This window comes from Heteronotia binoei, chromosome 2 (genome assembly GCF_032191835.1).
Source record: "Heteronotia binoei isolate CCM8104 ecotype False Entrance Well chromosome 2, APGP_CSIRO_Hbin_v1, whole genome shotgun sequence".
Classification (NCBI taxonomy): Eukaryota; Metazoa; Chordata; class Lepidosauria; order Squamata; family Gekkonidae; genus Heteronotia; species Heteronotia binoei.
In genome coordinates this window covers 17,067,648-17,083,362 of record NC_083224.1, presented here as the reverse complement: position 1 = coordinate 17,083,362, position 15,715 = coordinate 17,067,648, and the positions used below count along the sequence as shown (strand labels likewise).

Below are 15,715 nucleotides of genomic sequence, written 5' to 3'. Positions count from 1 at the left end.
CAGGCGGGCCGAAGGAAGCCCAGTCCTGGGATGGGGGGGGGGAGTCTTTACAGGAAAGGCAGGGAGCTTTCTAGACAGCACTGCAGCCGTGAAAGGGTTAAAAGAGCGGAGCTGTTGGCTAGAGAGGGCGGAGAAACAAAGAGGGGTGGGGTGGGCTTGAGACAGGTCAAAGGGAGAAGAGCCCGGGAAGGTCCCTTGCCTGTAAGTCTTTGCATTCTGGGAAGGGAGAAATTCAGTCCTGGCCACGTGTTGGAGGGTGTTTAAATCCTTTTCACAGGTGATGGTCTTCTCTGCTGGGGTTTCCCTTTGTCCTGTCGGGGTGGAGGGCTCCGCTGAGCTTCCTTGCTAGGCTTGGGAGGGGGTTGGGGTCCAGGCCAGCCTCCTCCCTGCATCCTGGAATTCAGGCTCTTTAGCTTGGAGAAACGTCGACTGCGGGGTGATATGTTAGAGGTTTACAAGATTATGCATGGGATGGAGAAAGTAGAGAAAGAAGTACTTTTCTCCCTTTCTCACAATACAAGAATTCTTGGGCATTCAATGAAATTGCTGAGCAGTTGGGTTAGAACAGATAAAAGGAGGTACTTCTTCACCCAAAGGGTGATTAGTATGTGGAATTCACTGCCACAGGAGGTGGTGGCGGCTACAGGCATAGCCAGCTTCAAGAGGGGGTTAGATAAAAATATGGAGCAGAGGTCCATCAGTGGCTATTAGCCACAGTGTGTGTGTGTGTATATATATAAATATATATAAATTTTTGGCCACTGTTATAGAGTGTTGGACTGGATGTGCCGTTGGCCTGATCCAACATGGCTTCTCTTATATTCACCCAAAGGGTGATTAACATGTGGAATTCACTGCCACAGGAGGTGGTGGCGGCCACAAGCATAGCCACCTTCAAGAGGGGTTTAGATAAAAATATGGAGCAGAGGTCCATCAGTGGCTATTAGCCACAGAGTGTTGGACTGGATGGGCCACTGGCCTGATCCAACAAGGCTTCTCTTATGTTCTTATGTTCTGTCCTCCTGGAGGGTGGAAAGATATTCTTTCTGAGTGGCTACCTGAAACACCACACCTTTGGGCTAGCGTTCCCCCCCATCTGCAGGAGTCAAGTTGCACCTTTAAGACCAACCAATTTTTATTTAGAAGGTAAGCTTTCATGTGCTCTTAAGCACACTTCATCAGACGAGGAATCCAGCACAGTGAGCAAAGCCATACCTAGCTGAGCAGAGCCCTACATAGCTGGTAGGCAGTGGCCCAGAATGCAACATGGTACAGATTTAAGAACCAATGACAGTGAAGTCAAATTATCTGGTAGGCAGTGGTTTAGAATGTCAAATGGTACAATGACAGAGTGGTAAAATTAACAAATTGAGCAAACCTTTGATTGGAGTATCAAAGTTTGATCTGATGCTCTTGCTACTCAGATCAAAGGTTTACTCAATTTGTTAGTTTTACTATTCTGTCATTGTACCATCAAAGGTTTGCTCAATTTGTTAGTTTTAGTATTCTGTCATTGTACCATTTGACATTCTAAACCACTGCCTACCAGATCATTTGACTTCACTGTCATTGGTTATTAAATCTGTACCATGTTGCATTCTGGGCCACTGCCTACCAGCTATGTATGGCTTTGCTCACTGTGCTGGATTTCTTGTCTGATGAAGTGTGCTTAAGAGCTCACGAAAGCTTACCTTCTAAATAAAAATTGGTTGGTCTTAAAGGTGCAACTTGACTCCTGCTTTGTTCAAGTGCTTCAGACCAGCATGACTGCCCGCTTGGATCTACCCCCCATCTGCAGTTCCCAGGGAGTGTCTGGTTTATTTAGTTGTATTAATTATAGAACAAAGTCTGAGTCCAGTGGCACCGTTAAGACAAAGTTTTATTCAAGGTATAAGCTTTTGTGAACAAGCACGCTTCTTCAGAATACTCCAGGATTTTGCATGTTGTAAGAAAGGACTATCAGTCTGTACCTGTGCAAATTTCTATGTAAGGTTGATAGAGTTCCATTCCTTACAGCTTAATGTGGTGTCTTCCATGAGGATAGATTCAGGTGGGTAGCTTATACCTGGAATATAACTTCTTTGGTCTTAAAGGTGCCACTGGGCTCAAACTTTGTTCTGCTGATTCAGACCAACGCAGCTACCCACCTAAATCTACATTAATAGTAGTTTGCCATTTAATAGGACTCAATGCAATCAAAAGGATGGTATAGTCAATAAACTGAAATAGAATGTGGGTTGTAGAGCCAACCAACCAGGAATCTGAAAAACAGTATTGAAGGAAAGCATAAATGTTAATGTGATCCAATAAATAATGCAAAATTACATAACAGGATACAACTTACAGCAAACTATACACAGGAATATAGATTTCAGTCCCCAAGAACTGATTCCTCCAAATGACTTTGTGAAGCCTTTTGTACAGTGCTACCCTGTTGCTTTGGTAGAAAAGCACTCTTGAATAATTAGGTCTTAGTTTGTGGAAAGCCAGGACAGTGGGTTCCTTCCTGACCTCCTCAGACACACTAACTTGGTGCAGCGGTTAAGAAGTGGTGGACGCTGATGATTAAGCCCTTATCAGTCCCTTTGTCCAGTTTATCTTCAGATGTTCCCACTAGACCAGGGTTGTCGAACTGATTTGTTACGAGGGCAGGATCTGACATTAATGAGACCTTGTCAGGCCGGGCCATGTGTGTACCTATTTAAGATTAGGTAGTAAAGATGTAAACTTTTTAAAGGACACAGACAAACACAACTAATCTTTTTTAAAAAATAAAATAAAACATGCTTAAAACTTTAATGCTTGTTGGTCTTAAAGGTGCTTTCTTTGTATCTCTCCTATGGGATCCAGGGAACTAGGCAAAGGAAGCTCTGGCTCTTTCCCTCCCTCCCCAGGGGACCAGGAGGGGGAGAAGCCTCCACCAATGGAGAAAATTGGCATTTTGCTCTGTATCTCCTGTGCGATTGAGCAAGCCTTGCAAAGCAAGCTGAGATGCAGAAGATAGTAATGATTGTATTTTACTGTAATCATGGTATACACCATGTCCTGTGAGCTGCCCTGAGCCTGCCTTTGGCGGGGGAGGGCGGGATATAAAAATAATTTTATTATTATTATTATTATTATTATTATTATTATTAGAAGGAAGCAAGAGAGAGGGAGAAGGAGGCAGACAAGAGCCAGTCGCTCGGGGGCCTGATTCAGCCCTTGGGCCGCATGTTTGACACCCCTACACCAGATAAACTGATTCCCCAGATTTTGGAAGCCAAACTCATATCGCCCAGAAAATATTTTTTTAAAAAGAAAATACTAGTGCTTTTGTTCCTTGAAGAATCAAGCAGGCATATCTTTAAAGCCTGGTGTGTAATATATCACAGTGACATTAATCCTCATCAACAAACTACAGGGATGCTTCTTCTGATCGACGTGGGTAATCCTTAGGTGATTCTTCACCAGTGTCAGTGATGGAACTCCGTTTTCTTTTCTTCCTGCCTTTCTGATATCTTTCCCTCACCCTCTTCACAGCCAAGTGACTGAGAGTGTCTTTCCAGAGATAGAGGCAACTCAAGAGAGAGGGGAAGGAGATGGAAGAGAAGGACCCCGAAGGCCTTGGAACTGGCAAGACATCCAGGAAACGTCCCCATCCCTTCCAAGCAGGGAGTGGTGCTGAATTTTGGGGAAGAGCTGTGCCAGAGATCTTGGTTCAGGACCCTGTGACCCCAGATGAACGCAGCCGATGCTTCCGGCAGTTCTGTTACCAGGAGGCTGATGGGCCCCGAGAGGTTTGCAGCCGGCTCCACGGACTTTGTAAGGACTGGCTGGAGCCAGAGAGGTGTACCAAGAAGGAGATGATGGACCTGGTGATCCTGGAGCAGTTCCTGGCCATCCTGCCGCAGGAAGTGCAGGGCTGGGTGAGAGGATGCGGGCCAGAGAGCAGTTCCCAGGCAGTGGCCCTGGCCGAAGGTTTCCTCCTGAGTCAGGCAGAGGAGAAGAGGCAGGCACAGCAGGTGAGGGGCTTTCAGTCACTCCACTCAAGCAATGAGCTTCTCCTCAGGCTTCCTGCCAGCTATTTCTGTGTGGGTCAAGTTACTTCCAATCTGGCAATCCTAGGAACATCCTCTCGTTAACAGCCTTGCTCAGGTCTGAGGGCCCTTGTGGCTTCCTTGATTGAGTCAACACATCACGTGTTTGGTCTTCCTCTTTTCCTGCTGCCTTCAATTTTTCTTACAATTTTTGTCTTTCCCAGTGACTCCTGTCTTCTCGTAATGTCTGCAAAATATGATAAGCCTCATTTGATTCATCTTAGCTTTCAGGAAGAGCTGTGGCTTGATTTGATCTAAAACCCACTTATTTGTCTTTTTTGGCGGTCCACGGTATCTGTGGAAACTCACTCCTCCAACAGCACAGATAATAGCTTGCTCCAGTGACAGATCCTTACATCTTAAGAATCTTTTCTAGCTCCCTCACGGCTGCCTTTCCCAGTCTCAGTCTTCTGGCTTCTTGTTTGCAGTCTCCCTTTTGCTGGATGGAACCAAGGAGCAAAAAATCTTGAACAATTTCAATTTCTTCATCATCAACCTTAAATTTCTGTAACTCCCCACTAATAATAATAAACTCCCCACAATAATAACTTTGTCTTCTTGATCTTCAGCTGTAATCTTCCTTCAGGGGTGTCAAACTCATTTGTAATCTTCCTTCAGGGGTGTCAAACTCATTTGTTATGAGGGCCGGATCTGACATATATCAGACTTTGTTGGGCCGGGCCATGTCAGGCGGGGCCGTGTGTGTACCTGTTTAAGATTCGGTAGCAGAGATATAAACTTTATAAAGGACACAGACAAATACAATTAAATATATTTTTTAAAAAACTTAAAACATGCTTAAAACATTAGCGCTCGTTGGTCTTAAAGGTGCTTTGTTTGTATTTCTCCCATGGGATCCAGGGAACTGGGCAAAAGAAACTGTGGCTCTTTCCTTCTTTCCCCTGGGAACTGGGGGGGGGGGGGAGAAGCCTCAGCCAATAGAAGGAAGGGAGGCTTGGCTCAGTAGCTCTGCCTCCCCCCGCCTCCTCAAGGGAAGAGCCTCAGCCAATGGAGAAAATAGAGGTTTTGCTTTGTAGCTCCTGTGCAACTGAGCAAGCCTTGCAAAGCAAACTGTTATGCAGAAGGAAGCAAGAGAGAGGGAGAAGGAAGCAGATGGCAGCCATTTGCTCTGGGGCTTGATAAGAGCCCTCTGGGGGCCAGATTTGGCCCCTAGACTGCATGTTTGATATCCCTGCTTTAGCACTTTCTGCTTTAGCCTTCTTGAGTAATTATTTCAAGTTTTCACTACTTTCTGCCAATAACGTGGCGTCATCTCCATATATCACAGACTGTTAAATGTTTCTTCCATCCATTTTCACTCCACCTTCATCTAAATCTAATCCAGCTTTTCTTATGATATGTTCTGCATAAAGATTGAAGAGACAGGGAGATAAAATACATCCTAGTCTAGCACCCTTGCCAATTGGAAACCATTCTGTTTTTCCATATTCTTTCCTAACAGTGGTCTCTTGCCCAGAGTTCAAGTTTGTCATCAAAACAATTGGATGTTGTGGCACCCATTTCTTCTAAAAGCAACCATAGTTTTTCTTGATCCCCACAGTTAATCTATGGATCACAAGCTACTTTTGTTCTGAAATCCTCTCCTATGTTCCATTAGCCCATGTAAATTTGCAATATCGAGTGCCTCATCTTTTTGCGAATTCACCTGGAACAGAACATCAGGCATTTCTGTTTTAATATATGACAACGGTCCTTCTTGTAAGATGTTGAGCACCAGGTTAGATTTGCATGAGGAATTAATGTAATTGTCAAATAGTTGCTACAGTCTTTGAAGTCTCAATTTCTTTGAACTGGAATGTAACGTGAATGCTTTCAGCCTGTGGGCCATTGGTTTGTTTTCCATCTTTGTTAGATATTCTTGCTAAGATTTTGACAGGCTCCTTTTCTGTGTCTTGAAATAGCACTAGTGATATACCATCACCTGCTGGTGCTTTGTTTCTCTCAATTGTTCTCAGTGCAGCTTTACTTCCTAAAACCCAACCCTGGTTCTTGCCCTTGTGGTTATAGAAGCTCTGAGAGCCAGTTTAGTGTAGTGGTTAAGTGTGCGGACTCTTATCTGGGAGAACCGGGTTTGATTCCCCACTCCTCCACTTGCACCTGCTGGAATGGCCTTGGGTCAGCCAGAGCTCTGGCAGAGGTTGTCCTTGAAAGGGCAGCTGCTGGGAGAGCCCTCTCCAGCCCCACCCACCTCACAGGGTGTCTGTTGTGGGGGAGGAAGGGAAAGGAGATTGTGAGCCTTTCTGAGACTCTGTCCTTGAAAGGGCAGCTGCTGTGAGAGCCCTCTCCAGCCCCACCCACCTCACAGCGTGTCTGTTGTGGGGGAGGAAGGGAAAGGAGATTGTGAGCCGCTCTGAGACTCTTCGGAGCGGAGGGCGGGATATAAATCCAATATCTTCTTCCAATATCTTGATGGTGAAGTCAGGGATGAGGAGTCTGGGAGAGGGTCCGGATCCATCTCTTCAGCCTGTTCCGTTCCTTCTCTTACCTCTCTCCCTTGCTGTTGTTCCAGATATGGGAAGGATCCGTGAAGGTGGAAGCAGAGTTCTCTGAGGCAGAAGGAACTCCGTCAGAGGAAGGTCGGAGGGCACAGGCCCAGGAGCGTGCCCAAAACGCCCTGTCAAGTTGTAAGGGGGCCTCCTGCCCACTGGGGTTTGGGGCTCTTGTTGGGCAGAAGGTTCAGGACAGGAGAAAAGGGAAATATTTCTGCAGACTACATAGAAGGGAGTTCTGGGAAATGGTGCCAGAGGGTGTCGTGATGGCCACTCCTCTTTAAAGGGGGGCATAGAGATTCATGGAGAGCAATTCCATTCTTATTTGCCTCAAGAGAAATATGCATATTTCACCTCCCTTCCACTAGAAAGACTCAAGGTGTCTCAAAAAAGAAAAGGAAGACGAATCTGGGTGCAGCTAAAAGCCAAGGTGAATAAATGGAACCTTCATGTTCCCCTGACCAGCATGGCCCAGACTCCCCAAGGTCCTCAGATCTCAGAAGCTAAGAATGGTCAGCCCTGGTTAGTTTTTGGATTGGGAGACCACCAAAGAAATTCAGGGTTGCTGTGCAGAGGCAGGCAATGGCACACCACCTCTGAACGTCTCTTGCCTTGAGGAACTGAAGTCAACTGTGCTTTGACAGTGCTTTAGACAAACAGACAGACAGATACACACCCTGTTCTGGAGCAGCAAATCTAGGAATGCCCACTGTCAGAGGCCAATAATTTGGGCTCTGTGTGCCAGCTTTTCAGGGGGCATCTGGGTGGCAACACTCAGAAAGAGGATACTGGGTTAGGGATACCAGGCCATGGCCTGGCCCCAGTGTTAGGTTTGCAGGTGAAGGATGGGCTGGGTATGGTCATTTTCATGTCTGCTGTGGCCAAATACCTGAATGTGAAGTCAGAGCATCAGCAGACGCTCTGGAAAGATATTGGTAGCACCCTAGAGTTTTAGCTGATGCGCTAAAATCACATGGGTTTAGGACTGGATATGATGACTGTGTGTCTTGTCACATGATTTCCCGTTACCTGTTTTTCTCCGGACTCTGGGATGGGTAAGAAGGCCCAGCAGGTGGGAGAATGTCATGCCTGAGCTTTTGGTCTGATCTAGCAGGGATACTGACGCCATTGGAGCTCCAGGGCTCACAGGGACCATTTCAAGCCTGATTATGGTCTCAGAGAAGTCTGATATGTGTAGGCATAACACACACACACTCCGCTACTGCTGAGGCTCGTGGGTAACTGGGGCTTCTCTTCCACCTCTCCCACAGTTTACTAAAGTTGTTGCCAGTTTTCTTGAGCATAAAGAAAGCAAGGTTTCAGAACAGTGGGAATGGGGATATGTGAGCAAGATTGAAACATGGAAATAAAAAAGGAATCTGTGGCTAAAATTCTTCCTTCCCATTTTGCCTCCCTTTCAGGCAGTGAAAAGACGTTATCAAGCCCTTTTCTTTGCAGAGAAGTGGAAACACCTCCTCAACCTCTGGTCCAGGTAGGGGGGGGATTTGTTTTATTTATTTTATTTTATCAAATTTATATCCCGCCCTCCCCTAACGGGCTCAAGGAGGCTTACTACTTGGAGAATGACGGGGGGCCTTTACTTCTTTCTCGGGGAAGCTTTTGCTCCTGCTCTCTGAGGAAGACAGGCACTGAACAGGCCTGCCTTTATGCATACTGAGCTCCGCATCCTGCATCCTCACAAACCACCCCTGTCGAGAGTGTCAAGTCTCTGCCCAGCATGATCTGTGATGAGGGAATCTGCTTCTTCTTTCAGTCTCCATTTTCCTTTGAGGAGGTGGCCATGTATTTCACCATGGCAGAGTGGGGCCTGCTGAATCCGAGCCAGAAAGCCCTCCACAGGGAAGTCATGCTGGAGAACTATGGGAGTGTGGCTTTTCTAGGTAAGGATCTTTTGTGGGTGCTAAAGGTGCGAATTGCTGCCATTTGGATGATCCGTGAATCAACAGCAATATATGTTTGTGAGGCCAGTGGAGGTAATTGGCCACTACTGGGTGCCTTGGGAAGTTGGGGTGGCCATGAAAGTGATGTTCAGCAGGGCCAGGTAGAGCGATACCAGCCACCCCACTGATCCAGGGGCAGCTGAGGCCAGTGTTGTGGCCATAACCCAAGCCAGAGAGGGTGTCATGGCCTGAGACCAAGGCAAGGCTGAGAGGCCCTCAGAAAGACTCTGGAAGGAGCCACTGATTTCTCAGTGGTCAGCCTTTACAACATCCCCTTCCCCCAATGGGATTTTGGCCATCCACACTGATTGTAATCTGGAAAAGATCCCTCCCCCGTAGAGTGGTTAGCCTTGTGATCTAGACCACGGTTCCCTCCTTCCAGAAGAATTTTTCCTCTGTCTTGGACTTCTTTCCTTCCTCATATAAAAATGACCCATTCCCCCCCCCCTGTCTGTCTAAGAAGCCAGGAATGTCAGAGATTCTACTTTGGAGACAGACCAAGGCCTTGCATCTGACAAATGGGTGCAGAGTTTCTTCAGAAGATCTGAAGAGTCTGTTTCCTTCCCAAACGAACTAGCAGCAAGTGAGTATCCTTTACACTTATGTCAAGGGACTGGGCAAGGAATCCCCAAGGGACCTTTCCTCTTCACTTCTAAGCAGAACTTGTTTTGGTAGAATTCCCAGGTCTGCAGTGTGAGGGGAGAGAGAGGAAGAGGCCTTTGGGGGCCTGGAATCTGGAGTCTCAGAAGCTCCTTCTGGGGCTGAGTTCGCTTGTGGCTGTTGAGTGGCCACGCTAGCCTTAATACTGGATATTCCAGGGTATGGGAGGTTAGAAGACCAGCCCTGCTAGATGAAGCCAAAGGCACATCAGACCTTTCCTTCATTCCTCAGATGGATGCCTTCAGACCTTTCTATTAGTTGGAGATGGGCCTGAGTGCTTCCTTGGGAGCTGTTCTACCTTGCAGGGGGGCCTGCAGCAAGTAGTCCCACCAGTTAACACTGCCACCCAAGGGATATTGGCTCAAGCCAAACCACACAGCGCCCTCAGCCCCAAGAGGGTGGAATCATGTGCTGTTGAAAAGATTCCCACTGTAAGCACAGTAAACAGAGACTAGTTCTCAGTTGAAGCGTGGTTTCTTGAGCCACACCAAGATAGTGAAAGCACTGCAGCAACCTCCCATCTCCCAAAGAAGTAAGCTAGGTGTGGCGAAACTGCAGCTCAGGAGCCACATGTGGCTCTTTCATACATATTGTGTGGCTCTTTAAGCCCACACCACCGTGTCAGCTGCCTTGGAGAAGGCATTTGTCTCTTCAGATCACTTCTCCAAGCCAAGCTGGCCAGCGGCTTTGAGAATGCATTTAAAGTTGCTTTCTTTCCACCTCTCTCTCCCACCCACCCCTTCTATTTGCCTTCCTTTCTTCCATCCTTCCATGCCGCTCTCAAACATCAGAAGTTCATATCTTGCGGCTCTCAGACACCTGACATTTATTCTATGTGGCACTTACGTTAAGCAAGTTTGGCCACCTCAGAGGTAAGCAGACAACTCTTTCCCAAAGGCTAAGTCCCTCCCACTCCCTTGAGGCAGGTAAGCATCTGCCACAGAAAAACACAGACATAGAAAGAGAAAAATGAGGAATGCCTGTGTAATCAGGATACTCTTATGCCTGGGTTTCTCCAAGGACCACAAAGGCAGGAGGGAACCCATGCAGGTAAGAGGAGGGAAAAGGACATTCCTTGCCAAGGGGGGATCCTCCCTGAAAACCTAGTCCATGGAAAAAGGTCAGTCAACAAAAGAAGGAATAAGGGACTCTGTGTGAACCAGAAGCCACTGCAAGGAAAAGGGAAATAAGTGTGTGGTGTTTGCAAAGACCTTCAGCCAGAGAATGAATGTCATTTTGCAGACACTAATTCCCTTAAGGGAGAAACAGCATAACTGTTTGGAATGCAGAAATAGCTTAATTTGGGGGGGAAAGCGTTTACTTCAGACAGGTGGGGAGCCATATAAGTAGAGTCCAAACCAAGCGTCCCTGATGCAGGAGGCTTAATGCACTTTGAAGCCACTGAACTATCTGGAGTGTGGATGGGACTTCAGGCGCAGACCAGACCTCCTTGCGTGGATTCTATCTGGATCTCTATTTCTCTTTGGTTTTTCGATGGAAAGAGCCAGTTTGGTGTAGTGGTTAAGTGCGCGGACTCTTATCTGGGAGAACCGGGTTTGATTCCCCACTCCTCCACTTGCAGCCTTGGGTCAGCCATAGCTCTCTTAGGAGTTGTCCTTGAAAGGGCACCTTCTGTCAGCTCTCTCAGCCCCACCTACCTCATAGGGTGTTTGTTGTGGGGGAGGAAGGTAAAGGAGATTGTGAGCTGCTCTGAGACTCTGAGATTCAGAGTGTAGCGCGGGATATAAATCTTCTTTTTCTTCTTCTTTATTCCAGCAGTAGATAAGGAGGTTGAGGAACTGCAACATCTATCACCAGATAAGGTCAAGAATGAAGAAGTGAGAAGAAATATCAGGATTCAAGGCAGGCTGAAGAGGCAGGAAGTCAGCCGCAGGGGGAAGGAGAAGAATAAATCCATTCCCTGTCAAGAGGTGGATTTCCAAGAGGTAATTTACATGTTGGAGGAAACATGCAAGTGCTTGGAGTGTGGAATGAACTTCTCAGATCAAACCCAATATAATGCCCATTTGGGAGTTTACAGTGGTAAGATGAACCATCAGTACCTGGAGTGTGGAAAGGCCATGATTCACAGAGCAGAGTTCATTAGACAACTAAGGACACATGCAGGAGAGAAACCTTATAGCTGCTCAGACTATGCCAAGAATTTCTCAGAGAAATCAGACCTTATTCAACGCCGAAGAATTCCTTCAGGAGAGAAACACTTTATCTGTTCCAAGAGCAGAATCATGTTTTTGGATGGAAAGAAATATAAAATACCTTTTCCAAAGCACAGCATAATGAAAACATGTAAATGCTTTCAGTGTGGAAACTGTTTCAAATACAAATCTCAGCTCCTTGTGAACCAAAGAATCCACAGAGGAGAGAAGCCTTTTGAATACTCAGAGTGTGGGAAGAGATTCAGCCACAGCGGCGATCTTCATAAACATCAAAGAATTCACACAGGGGAGAAACCTTTTGAATGCTCAGAGTGTGGGAAGAAATTCAGTCACAGAGGCGATCTTCACAAACATCAAAGAATCCACACAGGGGAGAGACCATTTGAGTGCTCAGAGTGTGGGAAGAGATTCAGCCAGAGTGGCAATCTTCACAAACACCAAAGAATCCACACAGGTGAGAAGCCTTTTGAATGTTCAGAGTGTGGGAAGAGATTCAGCCGCAGTGCCCATCTTCAACAGCATCACAGAATCCACAGTGGGGAGAAGCCTTTTGAATGCTCAGAGTGTGGGAAGAGATTCAGCCACAGCGGTCATCTTCAGAAACATCAAAGAATTCACACAGGGGAGAAGCCTTTTGTATGCTCAGAGTGTGGGAAGAGATTCAGTCATAATAGCACTCTTCACAAACATCAAAGAATCCACACAGGGGAGAAGCCTTTTGAATGCTCAGAGTGTGGGAAGAGATTCAATCAGAGTACCCATCTTCAGAAGCATCAGAGAACCCACACAGGGGAGAGACCATTTGAGTGCTCAGAGTGTGGGAAGAGATTCAGCCAGAGTGGCAATCTTCACAAACACCAAAGAATCCACACAGGTGAGAAGCCTTTTGAATGTTCAGAGTGTGGGAAGAGATTCAGCCGCAGTGCCCATCTTCAACAGCATCACAGAACCCACACAGGGGAGAGGCCATTTGAGTGCTCAGCATGTGGGAAGAGATTCAGTCACAGTGGTCATCTTCAGAAACATCAAAGAATTCACACAGGGGAGAAGTCTTTTGAATGCTCAGAGTGTGGAAAGAGATTCAGTCACAGTGGTGATCTTTGCAAACATCAAAGAACCCACACAGGGGAGAAAGCCTTTTGAATGTTCAGAGTGTTGGAAGAGAATCTGAATTAATGTAAATTTGTTGGGCTTGGCCATTGTGCCAAACAGTGTAATGTCCAGTACCAGAGACAGAACACAGGCAAACCGTATTAATGTTATTTTTTACTCAGTATATAAACATACTTAAAGAATTAACAGTTCACCATGTTCCTTTACTTAGCAGTCTTTGATAACTGACCTCTCTTTCCCTGAATTATGGCCTCAAAATCTGGAGTCAGTTTCTGTGCTGTAGCCATCATGTGTGTGCTGCTTAGATATGTATCTGTAAACTGGGAATGTACTTTTGATTGATGGGCATTTATTCCAGGGTAGAGCTATTCACAGATGTACATTGTTCCAAACACAGACAGAATTTTAGTAGCGATTGGGGGTTAGTTTAAACCCCAAACCTTGTATAATGTCTTATAACCAACTTCAGAAAACTTCCTTCCATAGAGCATCACCCTGCTCCCCCACCTACCTGTGATATGTGCTGTCTTTTGATTGGTAGGTGAGGAACAGTGCGAATGTCCCATTCTCTCAACTGTTCTAACTCATTGTGTGTTATCCACCTTCAATATGCCTCCCACGTTTGAGAAATTTCTCCTGTCTCCCTCCCTCTGCTCCTTGGCAGTAGTCCTCTTCCCACTCTGAAAATACATTTCCTCACTCAACTCAATCAGCAACTTTTTTCTCCACAACCGTGCTTTGCCGGGCTCTCAATCGCACAGCAGAGCTACTGAGCCAAGCCTCTCTTCCTTCTATTGGTTGAGGCGCCTCCCTTCCCGGTCCACTGGGGAAGGAAGGAAAGAGCCAGAGCTTCCTTTGCCCAGTTCCCTGGATCCCATGGAAGAAATACAAAGAAAACACCTTAAGTACTAATGTTTTAATCATGTTTTAAGATTTTTTAAAAAAATCTTTAACAGTGTTTGTGTCCTTTATAAAGTTTATATTTCTGCTGCCTAATCTTAAATAGGTATACCTATCACCCGGCCCAACATGGCCAGCCCTGACAAGGTCTCATTTATGTCAGATTCGGCCCTCGTAACAAATGAGTTTGATACCCCTGAACTCTCCAAAGAAATGGGAGTCACTGCCCTTAACACTAGCTCAGTCCAGCGCAAAAATCACGTACCCTCCAGAGATTCATCAGTTGCCTATCATGACCCGACTTCCTCAGTCTGCCCTTTTCGCCCACCACCTCTGTGTGATTCATCTACATCGAGCCTCTCTCCTCCAAATTCAAGACTGCTCCCACTCCTTTCCTTGCAGTTCATTCCCACTTAAGAGACCTGATCTTCTGTCATGATCTGAGGCCTAGTGTGGCCTAAAGGGCAGGGAGAAGCCTGTGTTGGAGTAGACATGCACTCCATTGTGCTGAGGTTCAAGCATGGGGCTAACAACTGGAAACCCCAGATTCATAAGCCCCTCTCCACCGTGGAGATTGCTGATTGACTTTGGGCCACTCACTCTGTAAGCCTAACTTACCCTGCACAGTTCTTGTGAGGTCAGAAACATAGATGAGGAAAATGATACTTGGAATATGGGGCGAAAGGAACAGATTCCTAGAAAATGAAATCTGACATTCTAACAGCTAAGCACATTGGTTCTCTTTCTGGATTTGGTCTGGTTGAACAGGTTCTCCAAATGAATGGGAACATTTGCTTAACTAAAGTTTTGGCTTGGCTGGTGGGAAGGAGTGTGTTACTCAGGGAGTCATGAAATCCTGCTGACTTTGGTTTTCAGAGTCCTACGTCTATATTTCAACCCCTGCTTTAGGTTTAGCAGTTCCTGACTGGGAAGTTCTCGGATATTTGAGGATGAAGCCTAGAAAGTGCTGAGTTTGAGGAAGGAAGGAACCTCAGCAGCATATAAAGCCATAGAAGTCCACGTCACCTTTCAAAGCAGCCATTTTCTCCAGGGGGACTGGTCTCTGTAGTCTAAAGATCAAGTGTAGTTCTGAGAGGTCTTCAGGTCTTTTTCCTTCTTCTCCAGTACCCCCTTCCGTGTGACTTTCTTTGTCTATATTCCAACCTGGAAGTTGGCAACCTTATTTTCTTCACATTCACTAGATGGCTTTGGGCAAGGCACTGGTATTGAATATTGTATCAACTGTGCATGAACATTCCCTTTAGCATCAAAAGCAGCACGATAGCTCCCCTTGTACATCCAAGTAGTTTCACTGTAAGGGAGTACGTTGGGTATTGCTCCCTTGTTCTCTTAGTGATAGGGGGTTGGTGAAACTGAGCCCCAAGGGTGGGGTGATGGTTGTTTACTTGCCCTTTTTTTGCTTTCTAGTTAGCAGGTTCTTAATTCCTGCTACTTTATCAGCACTCTTGGACAAGTGCTGGGGTTTGCTTGGGGCAGCTGTGCCCCTTTTAAGTTAGTTGTTCTTAGTTATATATAGTTGGGCTCATAGCCCCCGTTTTATTGGTTATTGAAATATGTCTAGCCATCTCAAAATTGCAACGCGGAACTGTAGAGGATTTAAAAATCCTATAAAGCGTAAACGCATCACCAACTACCTGGAAAAAAAGAAACTAAATATAGTCTGTTTGCAGGAAACACACCTAAAGGAAAAAACTACCAATATTTTTAAATCGCGGTGGTTTCCTCAATCATTTCAAGCTCCTGGCACATCAAAAGCTAGGGGGGTGGCCATTTTAATTTTGAAACATACTCCTTTTGTCTGTCACCAAACCAAAGTAGATCCAAAGGGTAGATTTTTATTTGTCAAAGGTGAAATAGATGGGGTGGCCACGACCATTGCGTCAATTTATGCCCCCAACAACGGTCAAATTGACTTTCTCAATAAGACGTTCTTAGAATTACAACACTTCCAACATGGCAATGTGCTAGTTGGTGGAGATCTAAATTTTGTAGTAGATACAGCAATAGACAAATCAAACAGTACTAGATCTGCAAAGGGGTACTTGCCTTACCACACGGAACTGGGCTCTATTAGAAATAACTTTAACTTGGTAGATACTTGGCGTACTCTGCATCCTAATGTTAGAGACTATTCTTTCTACTCTCCGGTACATGATTCGTATTCAAGAATTGATTTTCTTTTAGTCTCTCAGTCTCTGATTAACTGCTTAGTAAATGCAGAAATGGACATTAGAAGTATCTCTGATCATTCCTTGGTAGGCTGTGACTTATTAGCCCAGGACTTAGATGGGAAA

At 45.9% G+C, this 15,715-nt stretch overlaps 1 protein-coding gene across 1 annotated transcript; it reads left to right on the top strand.

The window, feature by feature from the left end:
* The first annotated feature begins 197 nt into the window (after positions 1–197).
* On the top strand, positions 198–12,691 carry LOC132565997 (zinc finger protein ZFP2-like). The gene is made up of 6 exons (XM_060230625.1): positions 198–277; positions 3,549–4,004; positions 6,610–6,676; positions 8,011–8,081; positions 8,364–8,490; positions 10,987–12,691. Exons 2-6 carry the CDS (start codon positions 3,582–3,584, stop codon positions 12,528–12,530), a joined length of 2,232 nt encoding a protein of 743 aa, XP_060086608.1. The 5' UTR covers positions 198–277; positions 3,549–3,581; the 3' UTR covers positions 12,531–12,691.
* The last annotated feature ends 3,024 nt before the right edge of the window (positions 12,692–15,715 follow it).